The sequence below is a fragment of the Eptatretus burgeri genome, chromosome 3 (genome assembly GCF_056783735.1).
Source record: "Eptatretus burgeri isolate ZD-2024b chromosome 3, Ebu_testis_v1, whole genome shotgun sequence".
Classification (NCBI taxonomy): Eukaryota; Metazoa; Chordata; class Myxini; order Myxiniformes; family Myxinidae; genus Eptatretus; species Eptatretus burgeri.
In genome coordinates, this window is record NC_140963.1 from 145,765,338 (window position 1) to 145,785,103 (window position 19,766).

The 19,766-nt window shown below is 42.0% G+C and overlaps 1 protein-coding gene across 9 annotated transcripts in view; it reads right to left on the reverse strand.

Moving 5' to 3' along the window:
* The window catches only part of BLOC1S1 (biogenesis of lysosomal organelles complex 1 subunit 1), an 83,530-nt gene that overhangs the window by 12,300 nt on the left and 51,464 nt on the right, over nt 1-19,766 (reverse strand). For 8 of the 9 annotated variants that reach the window (XR_015056744.1, XR_015056750.1, XR_015056747.1 and 5 more), the window contains one exon: nt 1,211-1,343. The exons of the other annotated variant lie outside the window; for it this stretch is intronic. Coding sequence is in view for 2 of the 8 variants with exons in the window: in XM_085876097.1 (XP_085732223.1) it covers nt 1,211-1,343 (133 nt within the window). In the remaining 6 variants the exon portion in view is untranslated. The remainder of the gene's footprint in view (nt 1-1,210; nt 1,344-19,766) is intronic. 9 annotated transcript variants of the gene reach the window in all.

Genomic DNA, 19,766 nt, shown 5'->3' on the forward strand with positions numbered 1-19,766 from the left:
CTAGACATCAGACTTGCCCTCAAAGACTTGAGACTAGACTTCAGACTTGTCCTCAAAGCCTTGAGACTTGCCCTCAAAGACTTGAGACTAGACATCAGACTTGCCCTCAAAGACTTGAGACTAGACTTCAGACTTGTCCTCAAAGACTTGAGACTTGACTCAGGTGACTTGTTGACATGTCTGCTCGAATGCGACAAGTCCAAGTCACCGACTTGAGTTGCCAACTCATGCTCGGGATGAGATTCCGTACAATTTTCCAAATTCAGAACCAAAGTACTGCTAAACTGCAGGTTCATGTTCCGATTTGTGTTCTAGTTTTCAAAATATAACATTCAATTGAAATTAAGTCATCCCTCCATCACAGAAATCGAGTGAGGGACAGAGTGAACTGATTGCTTAACCCCACTTTGCGCTACATGTGTGGGATAACAAAGGACCTGGTCCCAGAAACCAAGCTTTGATAAGCTGGAAGGAGGAACTTTTGAACGTGAAGGCACCCGGAATTGTTTCTGCTCTATTCAACTTCACTCCATTGCCGAATAAATCATGCTATCGTGGGCACACGAGGTTTCACTGGAGGTGTTGCAGTAGATTTTCATGTAAGGCACAAGCCCTGGACAACTGAGTAGAGATTGGCCGATTTCTAAACAGAGTGCAGGCTTTCCCTGCATTTGGGAGACTCGACTACTCACTGTCTGAGAGCATGATGGTAGGAAGGAGACTTCTCCACACTAACGATGTGTGCAAACCTCAACACTTTCACTTGATCACTACACCACCCATGGGCCTCCTCTTACAAACACACTCACAGGGCAGAGTCGTAGTCCCGAACATTATGACATGTTGTCATGCGGATACGATAGCCGCACGTACACGCGAGACAGTCACACCATTGCTTTGCTGGGCAAACTTGGTCCAAACAACTTGATGTTGATTATGGGTAGAGGTAGAGCAAAGAGGAGGTCTGATCATTTAAAGAAAAAAAGAAAAATTGGGATGGGAGGGGGAGGGGTGGGCTTAACATGGGCTTGCATCCAGGACAGCTTGCAGCTTAAAAGTTATTCATAAGTGGCCTCACCTTTCAATATGAAGTCCAGCCCCTCCAAGGTGGGCCGATAGTACAAACTCAGAAATCAGTTCTCATTACATTTATACACCACAGTGGGAGCCCACTCTTTCTCACAAGCGTTTCAGTATTTTAGTGCTCTACCTTGAGGGCTTGGTTGAAGTTCTCCACCACGGAAAGCCACTGTGCTGTCTGCTTGGCAAACTGTGCAGCCTGGACTTGCAGGTTTTTAGCCTCGGCATCAAGACGCCGCTGGTTCTGGTACGCACGTGCCACCCTGTACACACAATAGCAAATGCTCGAATGAAAGAAGGTGTGCGCCTGGGATTCCTTGAAATGGCTTGGAGACATTATGGAATGTTATGTTCGTTTAGCAAGGAGGTGAACCACTTCTGGAGGGCAATGGGTGGGGAAGAAAACAAGTTTGGGTTCAAAAGATTAAATTTAAAATATGGGCAATGCCCCTGAGCTCATCTGGTATAACCAAAGAACCACTGGTATGTGTGGATGACCCACTAGATATGTAAATGAGCTGATCGTTTGAACAAACTTGTGAAAGCATCATGCAGAGATGATTCCTTCCAATATGCATCTAAATCGGGTGAATACTTTTTAAGAAGTCAAAAGTAACGATCCAGGAATCATAATGACCTTTGACCTTGAGAATGAACTATGTACTTGATATGTAATTTTGTGATGGAATTTGCAAGATATCAGGATGCCTTGGTCCTCAGAAGTTCTACAAAGTTTGGTGAAAATAGGACTAAAAATGTTAGCATCATGGGTTACGAAGTTTGTGGTCAAGTTTCATTGAAATTGTGTGGGTAGCTTCAAAGATGAAAGCAAACGTCTATTTTTGAGGGGGGGTGGGGGTGGGGACGGAGATTGACGACCTCTCCCCTTACATCCAGATCCAGAACTTCACCAAAATCTAACCAATTCATCCTCGTCACACACCCAATCTGTCCACCAACTTTCATCCGAATCTGTCAATAACCTTTTGAGATATCCTGCTCACAGACAGAGACAAACAAATGTACAAACAAAAAACAACACGATACCCATCATGCTGAGCTCGATACTTGCAAAATACACCCCCACTCCCCAAACAAAATTTGCCATGGACACATCAAATTGACCATTTAATAAAGATTAAAATAAATTTAATAAACGTCTTAATCAAAGTTCAGGTCAATCGGGTGAAAATTGACGATTTTTCAGATGAAGATTGATATCAGCTGCATATCCGGTATTCATATCTCAGATGAAGATTGATATCGGCTGCATATCCGGTATTCATATATCAGATGAAGATTGATATCGGCTGCATATCCGGTATTCATATATCAGATGAAGATTGATATCGGCTGCATATCCGGTATTCATATATCAGATGAAGATTGATATCGGCTACATATCCGGTATTCATATCTCAGATGAAGATTGATATCGGCTGCATATCCGGTATTCATATATCAGATGAAGATTGATATCGGCTGCATATCCGGTATTCATATTCATGCGTGTGTTCTGACGAGCTGCAAAACGAAAAGCTTCGACAATGTCCGTTCTTCTTTCTACTATTGTTAAATTCTGCACTACCAAACATCTATTCATTCCAACGATGCGATATGCAAATTTCAAGTTAATTGAATGAAAAATGATTTTAGAAGTTTGACCTCAAGTTGACATTTGACCTTTTGATCTCAAAAATAGTTGGTTTCCCAATTCAGTGAGCCAATCTGCAAATCCCGTTCAACTTTCAAGTCAATCGGATGAAAAATGACGATTTTATAAATTTGACCTCAAGATGGCCTTTGACCTCAAAAATCAATAGTCTTCTCAATTGTAATTACCTCCACAGCTCGATAAAGTTTCATGACGATCGGTTGAGAATTGTGACCTGGAGGCGATTGACAGAAACAGGAACGATGTCGTGCACGGCACGATACTTGTGATGTCCATGAAACAAATTTGACCTTCAAAATAATTAGCTGGTTGAAATCAATGACCTGATGTGTAAATCCTCTTCAAATCACAAGTCAATGGGATGAAAATTGAGGATTCGAGAAATTTCACCGAAGTTGTTGACCTTTTGGCCGAAGTTGATCTCAAAAATAATTGGTGGTTGAATCCAATCAACAAATATGCAACCTTCAAAATATATATTATATATATATATTATATATATATATATATTATATATATATATATATATATATATATATATATATATATATATATATATATATATATATATATAAATTACAAATCATTCCCACAATGGTGAATGAGACATCAAAATGCAAGATCACCTCACCCAGGCAAAAATTCTACAGTTCAACTACAGTACATGAGACTTGTACTCTCATATACTGCAGTCGTCGACAGAGAATGACTACAGGAAAGGAATGTTATTTTTGTCTGGAAATGCTGCTTTTATTCAAATTGTCGCTCAATGAACGCACTCGGTGAAGGCTGGCACATTTTTGGAACACATCTGAGGTCGGTTGATGCACTTTTGAAGATGATCCAGCAATTTTGACTGAAGCTTTGCCCAACAATGCCAGCCATCTGGAAGCGAGATGGGAGAACGCTTGGCACGATATTGAAAGGTGTGGAAAATTGGGAATGTGGATAGGATGGCAGATTATGCTCAACAAGGAGCTGATACTCAAGGTCTCATCTTTTGGGAGGTATGAGGAATATATCTGTGTAATATGAAAGTTAAATCTTAAAACGGTCCTTGAAATATTGCATAGACAAGGCACGTTACCAAGATAGTTGTCATGGCGACGTAGTTCAGCCAATCACAGCCGTGATCTAATCAGGTTTAGATAACGTCACGAGGAACAGAAATCTGCAATACGAAAACTAATTGTTTGACGGTTTTTGAAATATCGTGCCAGAAAAGTACATGGACGGAAAATCGGTCTGTTGGAAGGAACTCGTTTCATTGTCCTCGTCGAGAGGTGAGGGATAAAAAAAAAAAAATACAGAGCCATTAAAAAGGTGGAAGTGGCACATCACGTGCCACAAGATACTGTTGCTATTTTTTGAAAGTGTAGGCCCTGACAATGTGACAAATCAAAATTAGCCAGAATCCAATTGGGGCGATCTTGATCAAATGGCTGTCATTCTATATGTACTGTTGGAAGCAGTGCTGGATGTACACGAAATTGTGAATTGAAAGGTTTTTGGATACTCCTATTCAATTCATCGCATCAGTTGCGCTGCAGAAGCATGCTCGAATGGTGGCGTAAACATGTGTGTGAGTGCAAGTGTGAGTGCGTGTGCGTAGAAATGGGGCTTTGACCTAAATTATTACCAAAATTAGTGATGTACGTGTTAAAGGTTCGAGAAGTCAGAAATAAATGTTCAAGTTTATTCAAACAACACCAAAACCAAACACATGGGCCCTCACCTAGCACACGGAAAGGCAATGAAGGTTCCTGAATAGATGTTGCCACGTCGTGAGACACGTCGGCCGTTCAAAATTTGTTTCCATCCGTTTTGCAGATGTACGAGTGTTGATGTACAGAAAAGATGAGCAGCACAAAAGTGCCGACTTGAAGGAGCATCCTGTGATGATGTGCCAAAAGTGGGTAAACGTTTATCAAGAGAGGAAACGTTATCCCTCTCTCTCCAGAGGATCACCGCTTTATACGTGGCAAAGGAGAAAACGGGAAGAAGTCGATAATTATTTTAAAGGTGAACGTGAAACTGATAGATGTCCATGAGAAGGTGATGAATGCTGACATTGAAAGAGGACATGAGGTTGTCAGTGTCGAGGAGAATGCCCCCAAACATCCCACAATGCTTCGCACCCAAAGTCAGAAGTAATTGTTCCTGGCAGGATACACATGTGCTCTGATTAGAAAATGCATCCCAACTGAAAGTGTACAGAAGTCGAGTCGTCGTAAACTCGTGTTACAGCTGATGCTCGCATGCTCACACGTGCATTGGACTTTGATGGGAGAATTCCAAGAAAGCTACAGGATGGTTAATATGCAGTCACCAGACATCGTTGTCATGATCCTCTTGGTAAATCACGTGCTTGTGATTCAAGCTGACGGCAAAGTCTGCATGGAAACCGGCAGGATGACCAGAACCCTTGATTTGTGACGAATGTTTCCAATCTATAATAATGTACGTGTGTGCATGCGCCATAACTCCAAAACCATGAAACCTTGCAGACTGAAACTGCAAGCCGACTAAGTCAACTTCAAGGAAGTGCAAGAGTGAAAACTGGGTGTTTGAGTTAATTAAAACGCCCCTTTTGAAGATAATAAACGTTCTTATTTAATTATATCCTTCATCAGGAACATCCTCGGTCACTGCTCTCAATGGGGTCTGCCGCCACCATGTTTTTTGGCATGCTCAACCATGCCTTGACTTTGTGCCTCCCCCCTCCTCTCTCACCCTCCCTCCTTCCTCTCCCCCCCCCCCCTCAATATCCCAGTCAGCAAAGCGAAGGGTTGAATTTCCTCAAATACATGTATACATATACATATATATATATATATATATATATATATATATATATATATACATATATATATATATATATATATATATATATATATATATATATATATATATATATATATATATATATATATATATATACATATATACAGAAACACACATACATATATATTACAGGTATATACAGTAACCACGTAACGACCACAGTATGCAAAAAAAAAAAGACAACACCCCAAACTCACCTCCTTCAAATTCCCTGCTTTCCTTCCTGAAAGTCCCTGTAGTGTCCATCTTGTTTACCCTGTGTACCCCACACCATCCCTCTCCCTTCCACACATGATCTCATGTCTCTGTTCCCCACTGCTTTTTCCTTCCCTCCCACCACTGTTGTATATTCTGTGTGTTAGCTCTCATACGAGCCTCGACAGTGTCTACAAAATAAGATAAAATAATAACAATAATAATAAAAATAATAATATTATCCATCCATTAGGACCATACTCTGTGCATCGCGTTGGTGCTACCTAAGCAGTCTCCTTGGTTATTGAACATAATCCTGGACGGGTCACCACTCCGACCCAGGATACCAGCATGCTGGCACTCATTTTGCTGACCTCAGAAGGATGACAGGCCGAGTCAACCCCACCTGGTATTAATTAAACAGCTGAGGGGAATTCAAACTCACGACCAGAGGATCCCAAGCCCACCACCTGAACCATTGAGCCAACACCAGGCTTCAGATTATTATACATTCACATTAAACTACAAATAACCTCATCACTTAATCAACATGGAAGATTAGGAATGAAAAACAAAGGATGAATAAAGCTGCTGGCAACAAGAACAGGAGAAAACATAGAATGGACCGTCTTGTAGATGTACGAGTATAGAAAAGATGAGCAGCAGGAGAAACATAGAACCGGGTGTGAAGGAACGAGAGGATGTGGAGAGGACCGGGTGTGAGGGAACGAGAGGATGTGGAGAGGACCGGGTGTGAGGGAACGAGAGGATGTGGAGAGGACCGGGTGTGAGGGAACGAGAGGATGTGGAGAGGACCGGGTGTGGGGGAACGAGAGGATGTGGAGAGGACCGGGTGTGAGGGAACGAGAGGATGTGGAGAGGACCGGGTGTGGGGGAACGAGAGGATGTGGAGAGGACCGGGTGTGAGGGAACGAGAGGATGTGGAGAGGACCGGGTGTGAGGGAACGAGAGGATGTGGAGAGGACCGGGTGTGAGGGAACGAGAGGATGTGGAGAGGACCGGGTGTGAGGGAACGAGAGGATGTGGAGAGGACCGGGTGTGAGGGAACGAGAGGATGTGGAGAGGACCGGGTGTGGGGGAACGAGAGGAAGTGGGGTGGACCGGGTGTGAGGGAACGAGAGGATGTGGGGTGGACCGGGCGTGAGGGAACTAGAGGATGTGGAGTGGACCGGGTGTGAGGGAACGAGAGGATGTGGGGTGGACCGGGCGTGAGGGAACGAGAGGATGTGGGGTGGACCGGGCGTGAGGGAACGAGAGGATGTGGAGAGGACCGGGTGTGAGGGAACGAGAGGATGTGGGGTGGACCGGGCGTGAGGGAACTAGAGGATGTGGAGTGGACCGGGCGTGAGGGAACTAGAGGATGTGGAGTGGACCGGGCGTGAGTGAACGAGAGGATGTGGAGTTGACTGGGTCTGAGGAAAAGATGGATGATGTGGGGTGGAATGGGTGTGTGGAAAAGATGGATGATGTGGGGTGGAATGGGTGTGAGGAAAAGATGGATGATGTGGGGTGGACTGGGTGTGTGGAAAAGATGGATGATGTGGGGTGGACTGGGTGTGTGGAAAAGATGGATGATGTGGGGTGGACTGGGTGTGAGGAAGAGATGGTGATTGTGGGTGGACTGGGTGTGAGGAAAAGATGGATGATGAAGACTGGACTGGGTGTGAGGAAAAGATGGATGATGTGGAGTTGACTGGGACTGAGGAAAATATGGATGGTGTGGGGTGGAATGGGTGTGTGGAAAAGATGGATGATGTGGGGTGGAATGGGTGTGTGGAAAAGATGGATGATGTAGGGTGGAATGGGTGTGTGGAAAAGATGGATGATGTACGGTGGAAGGGGTGTGTGGAAAAGATGGATGATGTGGGGTGGACTGGGTGTGTGGAACAGATGGATGATGTGGGGTGGAATGGGTGTGAGGAAAAGATGGATGATGTGGGGTGGAATGGGTGTGTGGAAAAGATGGATGATGTGGGGTGGAATGGGTGTGAGGAAAAGATGGATGATGTGGGGTGGAATGGGTGTGTGGAAAAGATGGATAATGTGGGGTGGAATGGGTGTGTGGAAAAGATGGATGATGTGGGGTGGAAGGGGTGTGTGGAAAAGATGGATGATGTAGGGTGGAATGGGTGTGTGGAAAAGATGGATGATGTAGGGTGGAAGGGGTGTGTGGAAAAGATGGATGATGTAGGGTGGAAGGGGTGTGTGGAAAAGATGGATGATGTAGGGTGGAATGGGTGTGTGGAAAAGATGGATGATGTGGGGTGGACTGGGTGTGTGGAAAAGATGGATGATGTAGGGTGGAAGGGGTGTGTGGAAAAGATGGATGATGTGGGGTGGACTGGGTGTGTGGAAAAGATGGATGATGTGGGGTGGAATGGGTGTGAGGAAAAGATGGATGATGTGGGGTGGAATGCGTGTGTGGAAAAGATGGATGATGTGGGATGGACTGGGTGTGAGGAAAAGATGGATGTGGGGTGGACTGGGTGTGTGGAAAAGATGGATGATGTGGGGTGGAATGGGTGTGAGGAAAAGATGGATGATGTGGGGTGGAATGGGTGTGTGGAAAAGATGGATGATGTGGGGTGGAATGGGTGTGAGGAAAAGATGGATGTGGGGTGGACTGGGTGTGTGGAAAAGATGGATGATGTGGGGTGGACTGGGTGTGAGGAAAAGATGGATGTGGGGTGGACTGGGTGTGAGGAAAAGATGGTGATTGTGGGTGGACTGGGTGTGAGGAAAAGATGGATGATGAAGACTGGACTGGGTGTGAGGAAAAGATGGTGATTGTGGGTGGACTGGGTGTGAGGAAAAGATGGATGATGAAGACTGGACTGGGTGTGAGGAAAAGATGGTGATTGTGGGTGGACTGGGTGTGAGGAAAAGATGGATGATGAAGACTGGACTGGGTGTGAGGAAAAGATGGATGGTGTAGAGCGTGGGATCGCTTGCTCAACTTGGAGAGAATCCAATGAGGAAAACATTCCTTTAAGTGAAATGCTTTTCTTTCCATTGGAATTAAAATGTCAAGCATTCTGAGCTGTATTATATATGTGAGTCGCAGGCTGTGAGTGTTTAACTCAAAACTCTCTCTTCTCAAATAAAAGTACAAGAAAAAATAAACATAATCACATCGTTAGTAAATAAACTACACTGCCAAAACACCATCGCGTTTCCTCATGTGTAACTTGCGCCACACTCGTGTAAGCTTTGTAAAAGTGAATGCACGAGCTCGAGTACTACAAGCATAAAAGTGAAGGTTTGCTCATAAAAGGTGTTTCATGGCAACACACAAGCCGAGTGCATTGTGGGAACGAACGTTGTACAAGCAGATTCCATATACAGGCAATGGGAAACGTTCCAGCGCATGCTTCGAGCACGGCGCAGCAGCCAATTCACCAAGCATGTGCTTAAAGCAGGTTGGTGTGCAAAGCAGATCATAATAAATTATGATTACTATTGAACATATGCACATTGTTCAGAGAGCTCAATCAAAATGTGATCAAACCGTTCCAACTTGAATAAAAAGTGTGTTGTCATGACAATTTAAACATTGTTGTGAGACTCCTACCTTTGACGTAATCCTGCTGTTGAAGTTTTCACATCTACCGGACGGCCAACACACATTGCCATTCTGGTACGATTGTCATCTCCACACTTTTTGAAAGAAAACGGGGAAGATGTTGGAATTGTCTGTCCGTCACACTATCTCCTTCTATACAGTTTGTCAGAAATTCACCAAACTTGGTGGTGGTGATCACCACATGGCACGAAGGTGCAAGAGCAGAATCACTTTTGTTCGCACTCCCTGGTGCGGGTTCAAAACGTTAAATACCAAAAAATGCAATCACAGGCACATTTTTTAAAATGAAACTTTGTATATACAATCAACGTTGGGGGACGCATGAAATATCAAACCATTTTCTTTGATTTGACCGCTGGATCATGCCCCAAGAAGGGCGGACTTGCGGTCAAAGTGATCAAAACGGGACCAGGGGGAATTAACTAGAAGGGCACTTCAACGTCACGACATACGCCCTCACCCAAATTATATTATACAGACTTTCACAGAGTTTGATTTAAATCCCTGACCACAAATTCAAAATATTAAATAATTGTGGCTGCCAAACCGTGCATCCGATCAGGTTGAAAATCAAAACATATACTCCCCATGACAACTCCATCATCATTATAAAGTTTCACGTCGATTGATGAAGTGTTTCAAGAGAAATAATTTTTTTTAACGATTTTTGTTCAATCCAATATGGCTGCCAGAGCATGTGACTAAATAATTATTCATGAACACCCTAGTATCCCAAGCATTGGGGAACATGTGGGTGAAGTTTCCCATTGACCTGTCAAGCCGTTCTGGAGGGGATTTTTAAAGGTCGATTCTTTTTTTTTTTTTTTAATCAAAGCTGCCAAACCATGCGCCCTGTGATGTCATCGGTGAAAAACTTTATGTTGCTCATCGAGAGGCGATCATACCTGTAATGTTTCATCTCGATATGTTCAGCCATTTGGGAGAATATATGGCTGCCGAACCATGTGACCGATGACGTCATAAATCCCCCCACCATCCCCAACCCCCATACAATTTAGCCCTAGATGACCCTCAGAATTTTTCATACAGATCGGATAAAGTGTTCGACGTTTGCAATTACGACATCACAACAAAGCCACCGATGACATCATCAAAAAAACTAAAAGCGCACTCGGTTAGTTTCTCTCCTCTGCCAGACCAATTAGTTTACAGTTTGTATCCCACTGATAGGCCAAATCTGAAGTAAAATTTAATTGGCTTGTTCTGGTCACCTAACCAACTCATCCAGCAGGTTTCGGCCGAATCCGTCCACAACTTTGACAGATCCTGCTGCATGTCGTTTTTGGCCCCATTTTTCAGTGGTGAAAAAAATCAATCACTTAAAAAATTCTCGGATCCGGATCTTCACCAAAATGGAATCATTTTGTTCTCGTCACATACCCAAGCTCTCCACCAAATTTCCTCCGAATCCATCCACAATTTGTTTGTGAACAGGACATCTCAAAAAACAAATACGAAAGATGTCGTGCACGAAACTTGCAAAATCCATAAAACAGATTTGACCTTAAAAATAATTGGTGGATGAATTAATTGATTAAAGATGCAAATTCTCTTCAAATATCAAGTTATTTGAATGAAAATTGACAATTTTAGAAATACCAAAGTTGTTGGTTGACCTTTGTCCAAGTTGACCTCAAAAATAATTGGCTAGTTGAATTCAGTGACCTGAAATATAAACCCTCTTCAAATTTCAAGTCGATCGGATGAAAATTGAGGATTTTTAGAAATGTCAACCAAGTCGTTGACCCTTGGGCTACTGTATGTCGAACTCAAACATAATTGGTGGTTGAATTGAATGAACAAATATGCAACTCTTAAAATTTCAAGTCAATTTGATGAAAACTGACAATTTTAGAAATTTGGCTAGTGTTGACCTTTTGGCCTATGTTGATCGTTGACCTCAAAAATCATTGGTGGTGAACTTGGTGACCTGATATGCAAATCCTGTTCAAATTTCTAGTCAATCGGATGAAAATTGAGGATTTTAGGAATTTGACTAAGTTGTCAACCTTTGGCCAATGTTGACTTTTTGAGCAGAAAAACAATACTCCACCATGTGCTGAAGTTTCATGAAGATCGGTTTAAATTTGTGACCTCTCGGTGACTGACATACAAACACAGACAGACGGAATAACGCACAAGACCAACCAATGTACTTGAAAAATCTTTGATTTTCACGCGTAACAAGCAAACAAAGACAGGTGTGAAAACATAACTTCCATCCACCTTCGGTTCCTATGACATCAAAAAAAAAAAAAAAAAGAGATTTCTGTATATTTTAGCATGTTGTTTTGGGGGGAAAAAAATAACAAGGAAAGGGATAAAAAAATATTGACGACATATAATGCAAGTTGAATGCTTCTGTAAGAACCTTTGTCAGGCTTCTGGAAATGCATGAGCCCCCATTTGTTAACTGATGATGTTTAATCGATGCTTAACCTTGATTTTGTTTGTTTCAGAGTGTTGAGAGCAGTTGAACCATGCAATGTACGATTTCGTCTTGTGAAGCTTTGGAAAGAACTTCCACCGAAAGATTGGACGATGGGGAGAACCCAGATTTGGGTGATTGGGCATTCAATACGTGATCATGAAACTACGCTCTTCCTGAGGAGATAAGATGAGCAATGTTAAAAAAAAGAAAAGAAAAAAACCCACTGAGGAGAAGGTTGAGCAAAGTCTTAACGTCGGCGTTGTGTGGTGCTTGCCTGGAGGAATGTGCTCAGCCACACTCTCGATTGCTGCTCTGCAAATACATCGCGACTGAATCTAACGTGCACAGCTCATTTGGTGAATCAAACCTGATTGCACAAACTGCTGCTGCGAGGGCCCGGGCTGTGCTGGAGCTAGATCTCTGTTCACCTCTCGAGTCCTTTTCATCTCCTTCAACTCAGTGTCAGGCCCAAGCTCGTATATGCCAACATCTACCTTCTCATCAGCTCAAGGAGTGCTTCGACTGCGTTTCCCTTTGGGTGCTCTATCTACACCCTGACCTGTTTATCTTCTGATTGCGGGGACCATGTTTTTTCAATGTGTGACACATGCTGATGAACAGGCCATAAATTAAATGGAAATGCACTTACTTTTCTGATATGAGCACTCGCTGCCATTGTTGATTGAACTTGAGTAACGAATATTTTTCTCCTTCAGGAACGGGATATGGTAACCATGTGTAATATAATTATTCAAATTTTCCTTGTAAGGAAAAAATGGGGGAATTGTGGAAGAAATAATTATATTAATGTACTCTAAATTGTAATGGTTGCTGGTGTTTTATAAATTTAATTTCTATGCTACGAGTCGAATTGGATGTCATTTATGCTTCCCTTTAGCCAAGAGTCTTTTGCCCTAAAAGTTGTTAAAAAAAAAAAAAAAAAGAATGTCTTGCTATGGAACAATGTGACCTGGGCTGATAACAGCAAACTTTTGCCGTAATTACATCATGTGCTTCTCACCAAGAAGACACGTATTGCAGTTTGAGTTAACAGCCCCTCCACTCTCCCATGGAAGTATATAAATGCCTGGAAATGTAATCTTGTTTTAGTGCAATCATTGTGGATGTATAGCATCTCAGTGCGTTGTGCTCCTTGGTACTGGCCAAGTACCAAGTAATAATAAAACTCTCTGACGTAATGTACTTTCACGTTGTGGAAAGTGAATTAATCGGGTCGATTAAACGGTTAATGTTTAAGTAAGAATAAATAAAATAGAACCAAATAAAGTTCCACAACAAATGGGGGCTCTCAAGTTCATTGTGAGAGAGACTTGAGAATAAACTGGTGGATGCCGACATCTGAGTTTTTGAATTCACAAGCAGAGAATAAAATTAAACCTGAAGGAGAGTGCTCTTGTTGTGGTTCAGTCATTTTGCTCTGCGTGTCTTTCACTTTTGTAACGAGATTTACACTGAGTCGGCGAAACGTTAAACCCTCACAAGTGAAATAAGATTCCACAACAAATGAAGAATTCTACAACGATCACAACGAAACCTCAGAAGTCAACATCAAGCCGAAAATTCCACAACAGGGAGTACTGGACATGTGCCAAGTGTCGATTTTTCCCCATGGAGCAGTTTTGGAGAAAGAGGTCCAAAGTCTTTCCTTTTTTCCAACATGGCTGCCACACCATGTGACCGATGATGTCCTAATTATCACTAAAAACATTCTACATGAGTAGTTGCATCTGTGGTGAAAATTGTGTCAATCCGATAATAGAGCACAGAAAAGAGGAAACAAGCATGGACATAAGGACAGACAACCAAAACATGTCATGCCTCCGGCGGCTCGTCAGCGGAGGATTAAAAATCTAAATACGACGTCAGTCCTGGTGGAACGGGGTTGTTTTTGCGATATTTCAACTTTACCTTAGGTGGGAAGCGTGGGGATTTGTCATGGCGTACCGTCAGCTTCGCTGTCATTAGAAATCGTTTTGAGGCCAAAAATGTTGATAATATACTGAGAAGCAATGAAACGTATCGGCCTACAAAATTTACATTGACATTTACTTCATAGCATGTGAAAAAGGAGCTTGGTGTTGGCTTTGTGGTTAGGGTCTGGAGTTCAAGCCCGTCTTCCGCTGAATCAACACCAGGTGGAATTGACTCAGCCTGTCGTCCTTCCGAGGTTGGCAAAATGAGTACCACTGTACTGGTATAGGGGCACAGCATCAGCGGCATAGTCGCACCCCAAAAAAAATGATAGCTGCCATACGCAAGAAGAATGAGAAAAGGGATCAATGTACGCAATCACATGAGATTTGTCAGGGACAGACCTGCGGAATCTGCACAGAGACGGGAAAATTGTGGTGTGACATGTGACGTCAAAAAAAAAAAAAGTCAAACGATGCAGGGGTCTGTAAAGTCAACATTGTGTGTGACCACCTTGGGTGGTGCACGCTTGAACACAGGCAGTGAATCAGAACTTGTGGTGTTACTGTCCGATGGAACTGTAAGGCTGCAGTAATCTCTGCAGCATTGTGTGGAAGGTTCATATAGCACCAACACCTCCGAAACGGTCTCTCTAAATAATGCAGCCCTGAGCGAAACGGTCTCCTTGCCGACAGTACACGCGAAGACTTCCATCTGGAAAACTGACGTTATACCTTGATTCATTGGAAAAGATGATGTTTGTCCACAGTCTCCCACCCAAGGTACCACCAGCTGCTGCCCATTGTTTTCATGCAAGTCGGTATTGACGTGTCATGACTTGTCACTGATGAGTTGTCCACTTATGGTTCCGATCGTTTCTCATGGTGTCCTGAAGCGCTTGCGGAGGTGACCGACGATTATGCATCGGTCTTGTTCTGCTGACGCCACACGCAGTGCACCAGGACAAGGAAGGTTGCTGACCGTTCCTGCGACTCTATCGGTTCTGCAGCCCAGAAACTGTTGACTGGTGGTCATGAAAGTGTCGAGCAACTCTTTCTCGAACGATTCCACTCGTCAGCATCCCGACGGCTTGGTTCCTTTGATCATTCGTTAGACGTAGCATTTTACTTGACGGCCTCACAACGAAGGCAACCTGTGCTTTTATAGGGTATGGATACGTTCAGACTCAAAAGTCCATACACAAGCAACAAACCGGACTCGAACACAATCAAACACCGAGAACAGACGTCTATCATGCAGGTTTTATCACTTACCATTTTGATCCTTTTTCACATGCTATTAAATGAATGTTAATTTTCATTTGGTATGCGTTTTCATTGCCTCTCAGTACATAAAGTAGCCCCGTACTGAAGGACAACGTAAAGTCAAACAAATTACTTTTGGCCATCTGAGAACACCACCTGAGGGCCAGAATAAAACAATCCAGCTCAACATCTGCAGTTCATCGAAAGGAGGAATGCTGAAACATACGACCCGATAGCATATCCAGCAACAAACCATCAGATAGCATTTCTCGTAACATTACTAACATACCATTCAAAAGCACATCTAGCAACATACCATCCAATACCGTATCCGATAACATATCAACAGAAAGCATCTGCAGTAACATACCATCGGATGGCGTATTCCAGCAACATACCATCCGGTATCCACAACAGGCCCATTGCCAGGAATTCCCAAATGGGGGTGTGAAACCAGAAAAGTGAACAGCGTTTTATTGTCCCAGCAATACAACGAGCCCAGATGGGGGGGGGGGGTCCTGGGGTACCCCACAACGTTGAAGAAAAAATAAATTGTAATTATAGGCTTCAATACAATAATTTCCCACATTCCAGAGACTATTTGGGATTGGAATATCTCAGGCTTTGCAAATTTTCAACTGTCTCATCAAGCTTTAAAAAGAAATAAAAAAAAAAAACAATCCATCAATCATCACATCCAGATCTGCATTTCTTTCGGTATATTTACATATTGTGGTCAAACCAACATTCATCAAATCAAAAGTACTTTGCTATCAAGAGCATGCATGCTCTTCATCCACAATTGTCTGCAATTTATGTGTACAGTACAGTATATGGGTAAATTTTCCATCACATTGAACACAATTACCTCCACCACCAAGGGTGGACAGAGGTCGTTTTCACCCGTCCGTCTGTTTGGGATTTGGCGATAATTTTTTCACGAACTATGTTGATCGGTTCAGTTAGTTTGGTTGTTTGTTACTTGGAAAAAACATTTATTTTTAGCAAGTATGTTGATCTATTTCACTGTGTATTTGTTCACTCGCCTACAACCCAAACCACTCAGCCGATCATTCTGAAACTTTCGCATATTGGAGGTACCCTCAATGCAGCGGCCAAGCGACAAAATTTTGCGACGTCAACAATGGGCCAAGTTTCTACAATTGTCAATTTTCATCTGATTGGCGGATGAATTCAGTGATCTGATATGAAAATCCTGTTAATTTCAAGGCAATTACTTTTGGGGTCAACATAGTCCAAAAGGTCAACAGAGGCGAAACTTAAACTTCAGGTGCGATTTTTGAAATTTGAAGATTTGCGTATCAGGTCACTGAATTCAACCACCAATTACTTTTAAGGTCAAAAGGTCAACGTAGGCCGAATTTCGAAATTTGAGATTATAGGACCCAAAACTTATATGTAGAATGATATCTCAAAAAGTTGCGGATGAGTTATGAGAAACCTAAAGGTGGATGAGTTGGTTAGGTGACAAGAACAAGCCAATTCTATTCTGGTTCATATCCAGCCTATCGATGGGAGACAAAAGGTAAACTGTTCAGCCTGGCGGAGGAATGCACCCCACCAAGTGCCGTTCTACTTTGTTTTGTTTTGGTTTGCCAAGTGTCGCTCTCTGAGCAATTTGTTTTAATTTGTTTGTTTATGACGAAATTTGAAATTTTTTGCCAAATGTCGGTCTGTCTCGTTTGTAGCATGGCACGGCTCGGTATTTACTACGAGTGCAATAACTCGCGAACACTTTCAGCTATCTTTGTCAATCTTAACCAGAGGAGTCCGAAGGACAAAAGTGAGGCAGTCTATATATATATATATATATATATATATATATATATATATATATATATATATATATATATATATATATATATATATATATATATATATATATATATATATATATATATCAATGATCAAGGTGACAGACATAATTTGCATGACTTTCATCAAACCCGTCACGCTACAGCCCAACGCCTTCTTATTTGATTGTTTGTTACTTGACGAATAAATATTTTTCACCAAGTACATTGGTCTGGAGCATTTGTCTGTTTGTCTGTCACACGATATTTGGCCACAGTTTTTAAGCAATCGTTCTGAAATTTGTTGTGTATGTAGGTGACCGACCAAGGAACGCAACTCTTAATTTTGGTGAAGATCCAAATCTGCATCCGGATCTGAGGATTTTTAAAGATCATTTCCACCTCTTTCAAATTCCCTGCTTTCTTCCTGAAAGTCCCTGTAATGTCCATCTTGTATACCCCGTGTTCCCCACCCCATCCCTTCCAAAGATGTCCAAATGTCTCTGTTCCCCACTGTTTTATCTTCCCACGCCGCTCTTGTCCCATGCCCCCCCTTTGCTGTGCATTGTGTGTTAGCTCTCACATGAGCCTTGCCAAGGTATACAAAAAAAAGAAGTGATTCTTCACCATTGAGAGACAGGGCCAAAACTATATATATATATATATATATATATATATATATATATATATATATATATATATATATATATATATATATATATATATATATATATATATATATATATATATATCACAATATCTCAAAAGGTTATGGATAGATTCCGCAGAAACTTTGTGAACAGGTTGGGTGTGTGACAAGGACAAAATGTTTAAATGTTGGTGAAGATTCAAATCCGGATCCAGATATGAGAAATTTTTATGTCATTCTTCACCATTGAGAGATGGGGCCAAAAACTATGCATAGAATGAGATCTCAAAAGGTTGTGGACGAGTAACGACAAAACGAGGTTTTGAGTTGGTTCGGTGACAAGAACAAGCAGATTCAATTTTGGTTCAGGTCCGGATATCAGTGGGATACAAAATGTAAACTGTTCAGCCTGGTGGAGGTATGCACTCTCTTGAGTGCCGTTCCGTTCCTCAAAATGTCACTTTATGGGGAAAATGGGGGGGGGGGGGAGTCTAAAAAAACCACAATTGGGACTGACAGATGGACAGCGAATCCGTGGTCTCCTCTGATGAAATCATTAAGTGGACCGAGAAGCTTTGAGCTCGTCACTGTCTCTCCCAGGTTGTGAAGTTTTGTGAAGATTGGAGTCAAAAAAAGTGACCTGCAGGTGATTGACATACAAACAAGCAAACTGACAGACAGACCAGACCAACCAATATACTTGTGAAATTAACAAAAACAGACAGGGGTGAAACACACAACCTCCGTCCACCATCGGTGACGGAGCAACCAGAGCAGCACTTTACAATCATATGAACATGGTTTTACAAAATAATTCAATGCATTTTCAAGTGCTCATTGTGAATGAAGCAAATCAAATGGCAAACCGGCTCAGCGTTTTATGCGTGTTCAAAAGTCCACATGGGTGTGAGCGAGAACGAGCGAGTGGAATATGTCCTTTTCAGGATACACTATCGTAAATGTTTACGTGCAGGGGCATTGAGTCGATTGACGTGCACAGGTAGTGGGTAATATATATATATATATATATATATATATATATATATATATATATATATATATATATATATATATATATATATATATATATATATATATATATATACACGTCACCATTCCTCAACTCGCATGTGGAATCATTAATAAACACCCAAATTGCCTCTACATATCAACACTGGTTCATAAACTTTCGTTAACTTACCTGATGTTTTGCTTGGCTATCTCACCTTCTGTTGACCTTATATCTGTTCCCCACTGTTTGTGTTTTATTACATCATGTTTTACTGTTTTAATGAACTGTTTTATGCGTGTTCAAAAGTTCCACACTCCTCATGTTTTGCTACATTTTGCCCCCATTAAACCTGTCCCTTTATACCCTGCCTCAAAACCTTTCCCTTTTTTGTCCCCAGCCCCTCCGACAAGGATTTGAAGTGGATTTCGCTGTCCACATTGGTTTTCCACTTGGGATATTAAACCAAGTGGGGCTGTGGATATTGGAATTGGCCCCGAATATAAGGTTGGGTGTATTGGCAAGTGTTTGCAAATTTGGAGTAGATTCAGATGGACATTAAGTTAGCGGTGGAATGTACATGTTGATATAATTACATAGGTTTTGCTTCATGGTCAAATTTTAATTGAGTTTACTTCAGTGGTTGTGTCAGCTATGGGAAGTGCCGATTTAGTTTGAGTCGTTGGAGTGGTGAAATAAATGTCCTTGTGTATCGTGAGGAGGCCCGATCCCAGACCGTGTGGTGTGTCTGTCGTCACTGCAGGTAGTCCGGCAAATATGGGAATGTATTGTGCCCTTTTATGATACAAGCATGAGCTTTGGCACACTATTAGAGCATGCCCTAAGGAAGATATTTAGCTATAGGGCCATCGCAGAATTGTCCTGTGGCCAAAATGGCGGCCATTTTCCAAAATGGCCACCACCGGTTGTTGTTTTACCAGTTGCTCAGGTTCTAGACTACCTAGGATATTGATTCTGGTGGCTAATCGTACATTTTCAAGGATGAGGAATGCAGTGGTACTATTTACAACATGCTATAACTACTCTAACAACTACCTAACTATGTACATATATCTAGCTTAGAAATAAATAATAGTAAAATTATAAACGCATTTAATATTGGTGGAGTTATACATGTACAAGTTTTGAAACTGTGACATATTAATGAGAGTACAATGCAGTCTTCACAATGTTTCCTTTATAATATTTGGTAGTTTATTTATATGAGCACACAGTTCATGAGATTA